This window comes from Macrobrachium rosenbergii, chromosome 11 (assembly GCF_040412425.1).
Source record: "Macrobrachium rosenbergii isolate ZJJX-2024 chromosome 11, ASM4041242v1, whole genome shotgun sequence".
NCBI lineage: Eukaryota > Metazoa > Arthropoda > Malacostraca > Decapoda > Palaemonidae > Macrobrachium > Macrobrachium rosenbergii.
In genome coordinates this window covers 22,447,135-22,462,134 of record NC_089751.1, presented here as the reverse complement: position 1 = coordinate 22,462,134, position 15,000 = coordinate 22,447,135, and the positions used below count along the sequence as shown (strand labels likewise).

Sequence of the window (15,000 nt, the reverse complement as noted above, 5' to 3'; positions counted from 1 at the left end):
AAAGCGTCCGTACTAAGCAAAATGAAAATCCTAAAAAAATAAAAAGGATAAAATATGATAAAGCAAAGAAACAGGCCACTACATAGAACGCGCTACGACGAAGATCCACGGCAATTTCACGCCAAGTACCATATTCTGACGACAAACTAGACTGCGAGGACGCATAGAAAAGAATGGTGAATGCAAAAGCACTTTTTTCATAAGAGCCTAGCAACTGCATAGATCAATGTGAAAAGGGGTTTCTGAAACGAAAAGAAAATAAAGCAATGCGAAACTGTTTACGCTGCTCTACAAACAAACAAGCCATGAACCGTAATAACTATGATGTGAAGGTAGCAATGCTTTCGAAGTTGCATATAGAGAGAGAGAGAGAGAGAGAGAGAGAGAGAGAGAGAGAGAGAGAGAGAGGTCCTCCATGAACCAGGTCTCGGTGCTACATCGCCTAAAGTTTTGTGTTCTTACGATACGTTCCGAATTTGAATCTGAACCTACATTTCTCGAAAGACGAACAACCACCACCTCATTGCCATTTGCTAGTGTAAGCACATAAACCAAACGAGATAAATCCCACATAGACGAGAGAACGCCAAGCTTAAAGAAATCCGCCCAAATAAACAGGTTGGTGAGCTCTGGCATTTGATAGTGATACGCTGTGATGGTTGCAATGGACCTAATGTCAGACCTTCAGTTCTTCCCTATGTCAATCGATATTTCTTCGGTTCTCTCGACGACCAAGGACAATGATGCCATTTTCCAACCTTATCGGGTTTACACAAAGTTGCATGTGATCGATATTTTGGTAGAGAGCGACACCAAGCTCAAACACCACTTTTTCCCATGTGGCAACGCTGCGTTTGATTCAACGCTTGGCTGTTGCTAAGCCATCGTCTCCGAACACATCAGAGCCTTCGGCTTGGCTATGAAAACCACTTGAAACGATATTATCTGCTTAAAAGAAATAACTTTTACACAAAGTAAACAGGACTCAGCTTTTTGAAAACCATTTTAAGAGAAATATGAACTGGACTTATTCTCTTCAGGTACATATTAAACATACTGACAACAAACCCAAGAAAATGAAATCGGATGAGGTGAAGTCAGTCACGTCTCTTCTCTGCACCCCAAGGTCCGTATACGGCGCAAATATACAGTCTATCCCCTGCGATTCTAAACCTTATAGACATATAACCCAAGGGTTGTTACGTAGAAATACTAAAAAAGAAAAAAAAAGTTAAGAAAAAGTCGTGAAGAAACATTCAGTGTTTAAGGGGGACACCTATATTCAATAACGAAAACATACGCAGAATATTTATTAATATGAATTAAAATTACGGGTTCCGTTAACAAGTTTTACATAGAACGAAGCTTACAGTCTCCTTATCACACCATCATTAGTGTTAATAAAAAATTAAACTTAAGAGTATATATATAGAATGGAATAATAAAAACGCCTGGAACTTCACTATAAGCGTAGAAATCATTGATATTACATTTGGCAACTGGCAATCTCACATGCAGGAGTAAATATAAGCAGTGACGTTACATATAGTACAGACATAATGTAAAGGGTGTACGAATCCAATAATATTTGTGTATATAGATGTACATTAAGCAAACTGAAACTGTTGAAAGTACAGTGTAGAGAAACAACCAAATGCACACCTATCAAGCAACGAACATTCCGTAAAATTCCCACAATCATTTGCAAATTTGAACTTTACTATCCCAAGGTTGATATTACAAATCTCTAAAAGAACAAGTTGATTAGGAAGAGAAATATAAAAAAGCAGTGTATGAAAATTATTCCTTAACCTTCATTTCTCTAAATTAAAAATAAATAAAACTTAATTCAGTTATATAACATGTTTCGTCGTCTGCCATACACTGTAAGTCATGAAGTAAACTTTGATTTTGTTTAAAAATACTGTATTATACTATAGACATTACGATCTTCAAGTCATTGAGGTCACAGAATAATCCTCCTACATAAAACTGACCCTTCAGCTCGATGTACATAAAAGCGAACTTCGCATGAAAAGCATGACAATCTTCCTACTCGTTTCTTGACTTTCATTTATCTTCTCCAAAGGGCCATTCTTGGAACACCTAAAAATCGAGCTTTAATGTTAAACTGATGTTCATTACTATCCCTAACAGAAGCTCAATGGTTATAAACATACAGATATGCGTCCCACGTACGCTGTTTGGGGAACCGCCATATAAGGTAAGAGGAGACTCATTCGATGTACGATAATTGCAACCATGACAACCAACGTTCAACATGGCTAAATCAGCAACAAGATAAAAAAAATTCGGCAAAAACAGGGAGACCTACATGCAAACAAAGCTTAAAAGACTATCATATGACAAAATTGTAAACTTCAGACTCGACATAGAGACAAAATGTGCCTTTTGAATACGATACTTCAACTCACAAAGTTGAGAGAGAGCTCAGTTTATGGCATGGGTTAGTTGGAAGCGACGCTCACACCAGTGGGGCCAGCTAGTCAGCGACACTCGAGATGGGGAGCCTTTCCAAACAAAAACAAAGAACTTTTGATTCGCGTTCTGCCCTCCATAGTAGAGCATTTACTAAATGTTATGACGGTAAATGCGCTATTTGAACAATATCGACATACAGAAATTATATATATATATAATATATATATATACATATATATATATATATATATATATATATATATATATATATATATATATATATATATATATATATATATAAATACACGCGCGCGCATATGGAACTACAGATATTCAGAATTTGTGTTCGTATCTTAGTTTCGAGCAAAAATCTTAAGGGTGTATGGTTCATATCCTTATCATAACTAAAGCTATAATTGTCTAGTAAGAGTACTCCTTTTACTATTTTATTCTCCATATCGTAGACAACGTTGTGCAGTGACTGTCCAGCGTGTGTGCACAGTGATACGGCTGAATGTGGAAATATAAACATACAAAGCAAAATATGGTCACCTGTTAATACAAGAAACTTATTTGGAAACTTTATTGTTCACAACATGAAGTTATCCCAACAAACAAGAATTCTACCACCCCATCCTATCTAAATCCCAAGAATCCTCCACACTTGATAAACCGATTTTGACTGGGAAACGAAATCCATTCAGGCCCCAACTTTTTTTTTTTTTTTCTTAACAATAATCGCGCTTTTGATCTGTAAGCGTTTGACATTCTTAATTCCAGAAAAGGAATATATAAGGAGATGAAAAACAATTATGCTTAAAATGTATATAAGGAGATGAAAAACAATTATGCTTAAAATGTATACCAAGTTTTTGCATTTCCAAATATAAAAAAGGTCAAAGACGAGATACTTGCTAACTGTGATGAAGTATTCACAGACTGTAGTTGTCACAGAACATATTTCACAAAAAAAAAAAAAAAAAAAAAAAATCCTCCCTCAACTCTATGTACGAGTGAACATTCGAGACAATTCAAAAATATTTTATCCTTCACAATTTAGGTGTTACTACCGACACAGCCTATTTCTGCATTATATATATATATATACAGGTAAACAGATAGATAAATAGATATGTACATACCGTGTGTGTGTGATAATTTACGGCTGGAACAGTAAAACAAATAATTGCCAAACCAACAGAACCTAGGAACGCAAGTTTTGATGTTAGAGACGAGAAATCGAACTACGGACATATTTCTTTATAATTATTAGCGCGGTTTATTTCATGTGATCGTTATATATATTCGTATATATATATATATATATATATATATATATATATATATATATATATATGTATGTATGATGTGTGTGCGTGCGCGCGGGTGCGATATAATAGTTCGTCTGACAACATTCGCGTTCAAGTAAACCCTACAAACACACCTATATATTTAAAGCCAACAGATTATGTAGGAAAAATTGCAAATACGTTGTAAGTTTGATATGATGGAATAAAGTTGTGATTATATATATATATATATATATATATAATTATATAATCACATAACTTTACTCCATCATAGCTATCATTTGCATTCACATAATCTGAAAACATTATCATGATAGAGAGAACATTATAGAGGACAAGTTATAAACTGACTTTAAAGAACAGGCTTCGGCAACAGCAGCTTTCTAGAGAAACTGCTGGTGAAACTTGCCAACACTGATAAAGTGAATTAATACCAGTGATGTCAAAGTTTTCTATCCATCCTGTCAACGTCCACCGCAGCATAAAATCAATAGATATCCAAGCAGAATACGACCAAAAGTAATATGTTAGAATTTGTAACGAAAAATGAATTCTAGCCAGATTAAAGCTGTTCTTTGTTAGAAACTGGCTCTGGGCTCCATGTTTGTGCAGACCTCTGGCTCTTTGTTGAGAAAATGGCTGCCAGGACTGGTCACGTGACGGGAAACGGTGTTGGAAGGCCTGCGATTGGTTAACGCCATAGAGCTGCGGTGACGTCACTGGTGAAAGCCATCTCCAAGCAGAGACCGAGGCGCTTCAGTCAGAGGCGAGACGCAACAATAAGAGGATGTGTCGCGTGGCGTGAGCCACAAGTATTTTTCCCCGTCCAAGGACAGACATAGACTGTGATGAAATTGGAAGGTTTACCATCCTCCTAATAGTCAGTGTAACATCTAAAACCAAAGAATATATAAAGCGACATCCTCATTTCGGCTGTGTAGACAAGTGCCAGATTTCCTAGTCCCGATTTGTTGATAAAAAGAAAGGCTCGACAAGTAAATCGCCCGTTGTTCAAAATAACTTGTTCTGCATTCCGTCAAAAATTGATAACCAAGTGGCTACGCGAATATGAGAATAGAGATTTCCTCGGCGGCCCAATTCCTCGTTGATTTGGTGCGCTTAAACACATCCGCGACGCCTTTGACAGAGGAACAGTTGGAAATATTCAAAACCAATGTTACCGACATCCTTCAGCGGCATTACACTAACCACTGGTTCCCGGACAAGCCTTTCAAAGGATCGGGATACCGCTGCATCAGAATCAACGGCAAGATGGACCCTCTAATTGCAAGGGCGGGCTTCATGATGGGGCTGGCAGTCTCTTTCCTTCGGTCTCTCTTCCCTTCGGAACTCACGATGTGGGTCGACCCGAGGGAGGTGTCCTACCGAATTGGGGAGAACGGCTCCATCTGTATCCTGTACGAAGGGGGCGAGAAGACGAAGAAGGGCGAAGAAGTGCTGCCGTTGCCTGCCCCTGCCCCGACGGAAGCTGCTGCCGCCGCCAAGACCCCTGAGAAGTCCGTGCAACAGCAGCAAGTTCCTTCAGCTCCTTCAACTCCTGCATCCCAACAAGCTCCTTCTCCCCCACCCGCCCTTCCCCAGCATCATCAACTTACTCCTCCACCCCAGCAGCAGCAGCAGCAAGTCCATCACCACCATCATCAACATCACCACCACCATCATTTCCAGCAACACCATCACCATTTTTCGCCGTCCAAGTCTGTGGTGGTCTCTAGCCCCCTCCAGCTGTCGCGCCCAATGTCCCCTGTGACTCCGCAACACCAAAACCATCACCAGCAGCAAGTCACGGCCATGCAGTTGAGCATGATCTTCATGAACAAAGAGAGAGAACTCAAGTGCAAGGAATCTCTCCAGAGAGGGCTCGAGGTGGCGCGGCCACTGCAGATGGATCGGCTTTTCGTGTCGAGCTGAGCCACAGCGACGACTACTTTCGTGATCTCACCTACGCCAACAGTTGACAGTACAATCAGGGACCAACAGGTGATCATTATTAAGAAGACATCATTATTATTATCATCATCGCGGTGACATCCCCACCTATAACAACCCAATATATATATATATAATTATATTTACACATTTCTGGAAACAGAAAAACTGCCATGAAAAAATGAAAATGTGTCAATCTCGGTGGTTTTAGTAGTAATCAGCGTCTTTTGGATGAAGAGAAATATAGAATGAAACCACTTCGCCCTTATCACAACGGTCAAATTATATTAAGATTATTTGTAAACATTTATAATTATAATATTAATATTTATGTACATAATGAGCTATATATAATATACCTATTAGGTGTTGTGGTATGAGTGTTATGGTCTAATCAATGGAAGAGAGACGCTGTGGTCGACGTAAAATTTACCGGAAGACATTTTTATCATCATGGTAGGAATAATAATAATAATGGAGGAAACCACTGGATGAGAAAATAATATTTATAGTTAGTTACTTGATAATTAATTAAAATAAGATCACGTGTGCTGCTCTGATGGTGATGTGTGCGTGCATGTCTCTTCCGTACTTATAATAATAACCCGTAAAATACAACCTCCTCCTCCTCCTCTTCCTAACCCTGTAGCAAATAGCTGTGGTTCAAAAAATGCCCGGCACGAACCGGCCATTTGGGACCAGGAATCGTATCGGTTCCGTTTATTCCAAGTCTCATGGTGCGGTTCAGGGCTTATGTACCTTAGCGACCATGGCAAAAAAGCTCCTGGGGGTTAGTGCCGAGAGCTGCGAGTGTGTTGTCCGTTGTTAACTCTTTCGAGAGCCAAATAAAAGTAATTCTACTTTTGGAGTAACATCATTGTCATGGAAGAGCCATCTGGTAAAGAATCGAAGAGAAAGAGATGACGATGATGACAATTACATCCAATTTTGGAAGTCCCAACCTTCCATCCATCCATCTTTTGATCTTTAATTCGACGAAGGGCCAGACGCGATCATCACTTCATGAATGCTAATGCTGTTGCAACTGCTGCTGCTTTCATTATTAAGATAAAAACACAACAGTTCCATACAGGAGAAGACCTAGAGGATCGTCGTGATGATAGTAGTAGTAGTAGTGGTCGCGGTGGTGGTGTGAAGAAATTTTTATTTGTGATAGTACAGCCGCGACTACCTATTATTATTATTATTGTTTTCCCTGGCTCAGTCAATAGCACACACTCCTCCTCCACTCATCAACATCCCAGTTTCACCTAAAGACTGAAACAAAACTTATTCAGATGGTACAAAGTCAATTTTTAAAAAGTGTCTGTGATTAATTCGGTCGCAGTATTTTTCTTTTCATTTTATGAAAAATCTAGCTCAGTTCAACATCTGTGTTTAGCTTTAGCGACAATTTTTTTTGCTTGAAGCAATTCATGGGTAGTGATATTGTGTACATTTTTTTTCCTTGTTGGTGCATGCTTATCTTGTAATATATGCCTGTAAAAAGCCTATTTTGTTCCACAAAACGTCTAATTTTACTAGAAAATCGTTTTGTACAGTATAAATAAAATGTCCAAAGCATTGAACTCCTGGTTTCTCTTCGCCACTCTCTGTCTGCTGATTTAGTAGAGGTCGCTTCGGGGGCCAGTGGTGAAGTTGGTGACTAGGGCTGAAAACTGCTAAGTAAAATTAGGTTGAAGCGATAACATGAAGGCACTACTTTTTATCTTTCATAATCATAAGAGTAATTAATTGCTAAGAGCTCTCATTTTAATCATGTTAAATTATCTCAGGCTCACCCAGTGATAAAATAGGAAGCCTATATTTCTTTATAAACATGAATATAAAAAACAAAAAAAAAATATAGATATATATTATATGTGAAGTGACGAACTAAGATTAAAGTTCATACTTTTTCTTAGCAAAACCAAGTGGTTATTTGTAAAACAAAAAATATTGCCTAAAAAGATGCAAAAAAAAAAAAAATGTGTTGTGGTGTTATCTAGAGTCCTAATCTGACTTGGCCCAGATGTGCAGTGTTCTACTATGGAGCTCAGCTTGGACTTTTTAGTAACGTAAAATATCACTTCAAAGCTGTGTTAGTTTATTTAAGTTTGCTAGTCACTGAAATTAATATTTTTTCATCAGGTGAGTTGAAACAAATGATGTGATATATCATTTATTTGAAAATTTTATGAAATGGAAATACAGAGAACTTAACATGAAAAACCCAATTTTTTTATTCCAAATTTTCCTCAACCAAATCATCTTATCTGGCCAACAGGCTACACCCTCTTGCTTTGTTTTTTAACTTGTTTTTATTATTGGAAGAAATTCATGAAAAAGAGTGATTTCATCAAAATTTAAAAATTAACATGACGCTTCCTTTCACAGAGAAGCAAAAGCCTTTCTGCATAAATGAAAACAATATACTTGTCTTAGAATAACATAAATTCTTAAAGCTGATTGTTGAAAAAAAAAAAATTGCTGGCCCTAGTTATGAAGTATGAAAAGAAAATTATCCTTTGGAAAAAGATTGGTACACCCTAACTTGCTGAACTCGAATTTTGTAAGAATTCTCAGTAATGAGAGCAAAAGTGTATATGAAGAACAAATGTTTTCGTGGGAGGCCTGCTTAATGTTGATAGCAAAGAAATGACATATTGGAAAATAATAAAGAGGTACTTAACAGGTTCAGTAAATAGAAACTTGATTTGATTGACTGGAAAAGGAAGAAATAACTTGGTATTAAAAATAAGAAATACAAAGTCTGATGCACTAAGGAAATTGGGTTTTGAAATATAAAAGATTGTTTTTTTGGAAGAAAAGAATACTCCCGAAGTATAAGTAGTAAGTTTTGAAGAACCTCATTTAACGGAATGACAGTTACATGAACGGAATAAAAAAAAATACAGAAATGTCTGAACTAAACTCAAATTTAACATCAATACTTGAAGGGTATATTAAGTCAGACTAATATAAAAAAAAAATGAAGACAATAAATCGAAGGTGAATTGGCGAAGCATAGATGCGATTTTGGTAAAAAAAAGGTTAGATTATTTCAAACTTGGATATACTATAAGCAAGGGTCAACTTTTGAATACGCATTCATAAAAACAAAATACAAAAAGAGAAAGAAAGGGGGATCACTGTTGTCTCTAAGAACAAATTACTGCTGGTTAAAGAGTTGATGATGTTCAAGTAAAGGTATAACGGAAAAATATATTTGAAAAAGAAGAAAATACAATTTTTGAAATTCTAAAATTAGCTAAAATTAGGACTGAAGTCTTGAAAATGAATAGATTTCTGACGATAAGGTTCATACCCAAGTTACTGGTACTGGAAGGAATTATGTAATAAAATCAATACAAACGGTAACAGACCGGCTGAGACACAGTGAAGCGAGCAATGGACTTCGGTAAATTTCTGTGCTCACGAGTAACTTGAATTTACGATGAGGTTCTGCTAAACGGTTAATGCCGAAGGAGTATGATACAGTAGAGGTTTCTACAAATAATAAAAGAAATGGGAAAGCAAAGTTCACTGGTGGATAATTATTCAATCATTATTATAATAGAGTTAAGGAAAAGAATGTGTACAACAACAGGTAATAAGATAAAAAGCAAGTATGATGAAGGATGTGTTTAAAGGTAGAAAAAAAATACTTAAAAAATATACGATGGCGTACATGGGATTAAATTGGACATCAGTTTCTGGACCCGATGTGCTGCACGATGGCACTTCGTAGTGTGCTTGAAGTCAACAACACTGCTAATACAATATTGCTGGGAAACTGATCTTTACTGGAGTGTGATTAAAATGTGCTAACAATATACAGGTGGAAGTTTTGAAATGAAAATTACATACGCCACGCAAATGATGGAAATAACAATATACCATTGTAGTGTTGAAAATAAGTGAAGAGAACAGGTTGGTGAAGTTGAGTTGTGTTCGACACTTTTTTTTTTTTAAATCTTCGACACTTCTTTTTATAATCTACTTATAAAGATTAAGTATGCCCCGTGATATAATATATTGGGAGTAATATCAAAACACAGTAGTAATGACTTAGGATAAAAATGTTGTCTGAAGCCTGGTCAGAGATCTCTCTCCATTACTTCTACTGCAGCGCTGGAACGGAAAATAAAAATCTGCCTAATAGTGTTGGATAATCACATCTAGTCGGATAAGTGTACATTTCCCACATTAATTTCACATTTCAACCCAACGCCCGCCCCACACCCCCAAAAAAATGTCAACAACTTTGATTTTGAAATAGTGAATATGCCACTGGCGTAGTTGCACATTCATAAGCAGCTGCTCTGTCTGTCGGTCGGCAGTGGAAGTTGAGTGGTGCTGGCAAGAGTCGGCCATTTTGAAAGTGTGTCAGCCATTTCCTAACGTTCACTTATTACAAAAACATTTATTTGCGTTTCACTGGTTTTCTCGTCGTTTTCGCTGGTTATGACATAAATATTTAAGCTGAGTACAAGGCAATACCTTCAATAATACCAAGACTAAACGAAAATTGCTGTCCGAAGTGCGGAAAAATCCATCCCATATGGCAATATCATAAAGAATTACAATCTCTCTCTCTCTCCCCCTCACCACACACTAGTTACTTTCTACTTATTTGCAGCACTCCCGTCATTCTTACAGAGGCATAACTTACGTACACACCATAAAGAATATTGAGAATATTAAGAAAATCGAATGAACTAATATTCCTAAATTCATAATTTTCATATAAAGTTCAACAAAACCCAATCAAAAATTCATCTGGGGAACAGGAGCTTAAACTCGTTAACAAACAAAAATATTCACCCTCTCTCTCTCTCTCTCCATAATATACATATTATATATATAGTGTATATATATATATATATATATATATATATATATATATATATATATATATATATATATATATATAATTATAAATAAAAACTCGACATATATCGTACAGCCCTGCGATGTGTTTAATACCATAATAATCATACACAAGCTAAAGCACATCCTGGAACTTAATTCTACAAAAAACCTAACCCCAAAACACCTCCCAACAATCTATTTTTTTTTTTATCGACATGCATTAAAATCAGACTTTCACAGCAAAGGATATTTTCAATATATTGGTGGAAATAATTACGATTAACTTTCGTAAATACACGGAGTCAGATATCTAATGATATTTGACATCCCCCTCCCCAAAGACTCCACCTCGCTTTTACCTCTACCCTTCCCTCTCTCTCTCTCTCTTTGTCTCCTCCTTTTGAAAGTTTCATTCTCCCATCTCGGAACTCCCCCCAACCCCCCAACCCCCGCTCAAGTTGCCAAGTACTTTTTTCTTCCTTTCCATGGATGACATTTTCGGAACTCGAAGGTTTACATGACATCATCAAGCAGTCAGATTCAGTCTCCTCTCTGTCTGTCTGTCTGTCTGTCTCTCTCTCTCTCTCTCTCTCTCTCTCTCTCTCTCTCTCTCTCTCTCTCTCTATATATATATATATATATATATATATATATATATATATATGTGTGTGTGTATATGTATGTATGTATGTATGTATGTATGTATGTATGTATGTATGTGTGTGTGTATATATATATATATATATATATATATATATATATATATATATATATATATATATATATATATATATATATATATATATATATATATAAAAACCTTTAAATGGCATCACAACGATCGAGAAGTTTTTACTTTACCGAGGAATCTTTCTGGTTTTGTCTGTACAACAGCATTCGGCTTTGACGTAAAATTAATTAATATAGTAACTGTTTCAACAATCACAGGGACGTTGCTCTAATACTGCGTTTCAGAGTTTCTAAGCCGTCCATACCGTAGTGAATGGGGTTTCCGTTCATTGTCATTCGAACAACAATACAGCATTTGATATACAGCAATGAGAACAACAGCTACACACATATATATATATATATATATATATATATATATATATATATATATATATATATATATATATATATATATATATATATTCCAAAGACAAGAATTGAAATACAAGTGAAATCGCCATTATCAGTGGATAAAAAGAGGACTGGTTAATTAATAATAATACTACGGGTTTCTTTTTCATTCATATCTAATGACAAGCGGAAAATTAAATTTTGAATCGAAGTGGCTAACAACTAAATATTATTTATTAAAACGCATTATTATATATATATATATATATATATATATATATATATATATATATATATATATATATATATATATATATATATATATATATATATATACAATATATGTGTGTGTGTATGTGTGCGTGTGTGCGCGCGTTTTATTACACACACCTCTAAGTGGAACACCTTATTTCCATCATCATACTTCCCTCTCTGCACCAGTCAACGCCGTATAGTTGCCAAACGTTTAACCTCATTTCTGCAAAACATAATGCCAAATAAGTTAATAACACCTCATATACAGCAGAGACTTTCTGTTACTCATAAAAAGGAACTTGAATGAATAAGAGAAATGGAAGTTTAACCTAATACTCTACGATAATCCCGCACGCACATTCAAACACGTACACACGCAAACACAAGACAATTATCCGTGAGCTATCGTGACAATGCTAATCAAAGATGAACAACCCACACTCCATTCTCTCTGTAACCCACACACTTCAGTGTGTACACGTACGTCTCCTCGACACGTCACCCAAAATAGCACACATACCCGAAAGTCATCCGCCCACATGGGGGGTTTCTACCCCTGAACCCCCTCTCTCCCTCCTTCAACAACATTATACCCTCTCCTCAGATATAAGGAACCCCCACCTCCACCCCAGGTCTGAAGCTCCAGCGTTCGTTGTCGACCCCTTTATCCGAAGGCTAATATAAGGGGAATGGGAGGGGTAAGGTACCTGGGGAGCTGGAGAGGAGGGAGAGAGAGACATGGCAGACCTATCATCATCATCATCATCATTGGGTCTCGCCTCATGGCTTTACGTAACCTTACACGCTTTCTAGCCCAGTCGGAGATTAACAATCTACCAATTTGTATGGTGCAAACCTGCACGCTTGTATGCATTATGGTACAAACGAACAGTGCAAAAGTCCACATCAACGCATACATTCTATAGACAGAGAGAGAGAGAGAGAGAGACTACTAGCATTCAAACGAACAAATAGAGTAAAGTGGAACATTTATGAAGAACGAACTCAAAGGCATCAGTACATGCTGTACATACTTATTTGAACATATTCGCGCATACAGACGAGGCAACTGACGAGCAAAGATAAGTCGAGCAGCAGCAATATAGTCTCCTTTCGAAAACGTCATTGAAAGTAGCGAACTGGTGAGTCTATGTCTCATTCAGTTCTGCAGAGGCCTTCGCTTCCTGCTGTTGCGCGTTGTAATAAGGTCGCTTGCAACCTGCTCTCTCGTTTGCAACGGGAATCTTAACACGTCATCGTACGAGTTTCGGATCCATCGTGTGGCTGAAGGTGCTTGCAGTGAGCGAAGTGTGACACTGTTGGAGAGGGAGAGAGAAAGAGAGACGGAGAGAATTCTGTCTAGAAAAAAACAATCGAAGGTCACAAAAAGAGAGAAACAAAGTAAGTCAGTGGTTGAGGCCACATTAACGCACGTTTACACATGCATGTAGCATGCAAAACTGCGAGATACAACGCGTTTCTCTCTCTCTCTCATTCAGTTTTGAATGTATTCACAAGAACCGGTTCCAAAGGCGTAAAAATGTTCACAAACCTCACATCTAAAAAACTACTTCCACGTCTGCTGCCATACAATATTACAGTACTATAAAACCGAAGCCATTTTACGTCCGCAACTTCATTTTTTTGTTTACATTTTGTTAAGATTTAATTAATGCATCTTACATGAGACTTCTTACTTAAACTGAATTCCAGATGCAATTCGGAAACACCCACGATAATCCTAAAGGCTTTGGGAGTGGCATTTACTCCAACAGGGCAAAAAAAAAAAAAAAAAAAAACTCCCTCAAAAACTTGGCTCAGCGCTAAGACCTGTAAATTCTGGGGGAATTTCCCAGTGATCTGCATGGAAAAAAAATTGGGGGGATATGTTGGAGCGGTGTTGATTGGGGACTGCTTTTCGGTCATTGATTCTTTAGCTCTCGAAACAAAAATAGCAAGGTAATTACACTACCCACCAATTTCAGAAAATAGAACGAACATCACTGCAATATTATCACTCATATTCACAGAGGTAACCAATGATAATATTACCGCAATAATAAGAGTAAGTCTCAAACTCCCAGTGAATCTGAAAAAAAAAAAAACTATTACAATACTTCAACATAATGTATCTACATGAACCAGAGAGAGAGAGAGAGAGAGAGAGAGAGAGAGAGAGAGAGAGCTGTACAACTCTCACACCCCTTGCTAACAAACAAGAACAGCTAAACCAGTAGTTCGGAATGAAGTCTATATTTCGTATTGAAATATAATATAAACATGAAGACCGTCTGTGCCTCTGCGTGCGAGCATGCTACTGCGTGTAAGGAATCGAAAACAATTAGTATTCATGTACACAGAACTTGTTTTGGAAAATCTGATACAATTTGTAAAAGCAGAATCACGAATCCAGAAATCAACACAAGAAGCGAAACATCCTTTGGAATAAAAACAAGAAAGTCTGACATTGCTTAACATAATCCAAAGTGACTAAAGAACACGACTAAACCTTAATACAGAATAATCATCCAAAACAAAATGTGACCCACAGGTGTTATCAGGTCACCGTTAGTTGACATACGGTGTACAAATCTCTGGAGATACATTTAGCGACAATCTTACCTGATTTGACGACCTGGAAATGTTTACTCGGGTCAGGTCAAAACGGCCAGACATAATGACCCTGTAAAACTCTGACCTTTAGAGAAGTACAAGAAGAAACCTCACCACCAAAGGCGTTCAATTTACCTACTTTCTCGATAAACAGTATACATATTTAAGACAAATGTATTGTTATCTGAGGTTTCATTAATATATATATATAAATTAATTTACGCCATATTGTGGGGTTCAACAGCACCATTACCATTCACACTCAACAATATTTCTAAAGAACTGTCTTAACAGAATGCAGAGTAGCAAAACCAATTTATTGAAAGGATATTGGGCTCATGAAAATATATCACATACAACAACCAAATACAGACTTTCAGGTTTTGTTTCCCTTCTAAGAAATTCATGAACCCAAGTACAATCAACTCTTAAATAAAAGAGCCACGGGCAATGAAAAACTCTATTTACAAGC

General features: G+C 36.8%; 2 protein-coding genes across 2 annotated transcripts in view; one reads left to right on the top strand and one right to left on the bottom strand.

Annotated features, from left to right (window-relative positions):
- The window catches only part of LOC136843230 (alkylglycerol monooxygenase-like), a 790,153-nt gene that overhangs the window by 638,873 nt on the left and 136,280 nt on the right, over window positions 1-15,000 (bottom strand). The gene's annotated exons all lie outside the window — the stretch shown is intronic.
- On the top strand, window positions 4,187-7,291 carry LOC136843227 (protein BTG1-like). Its single transcript, XM_067111310.1, has one exon. It carries the CDS (start codon window positions 4,821-4,823, stop codon window positions 5,682-5,684), a length of 864 nt encoding a protein of 287 aa, XP_066967411.1. The 5' UTR covers window positions 4,187-4,820; the 3' UTR covers window positions 5,685-7,291.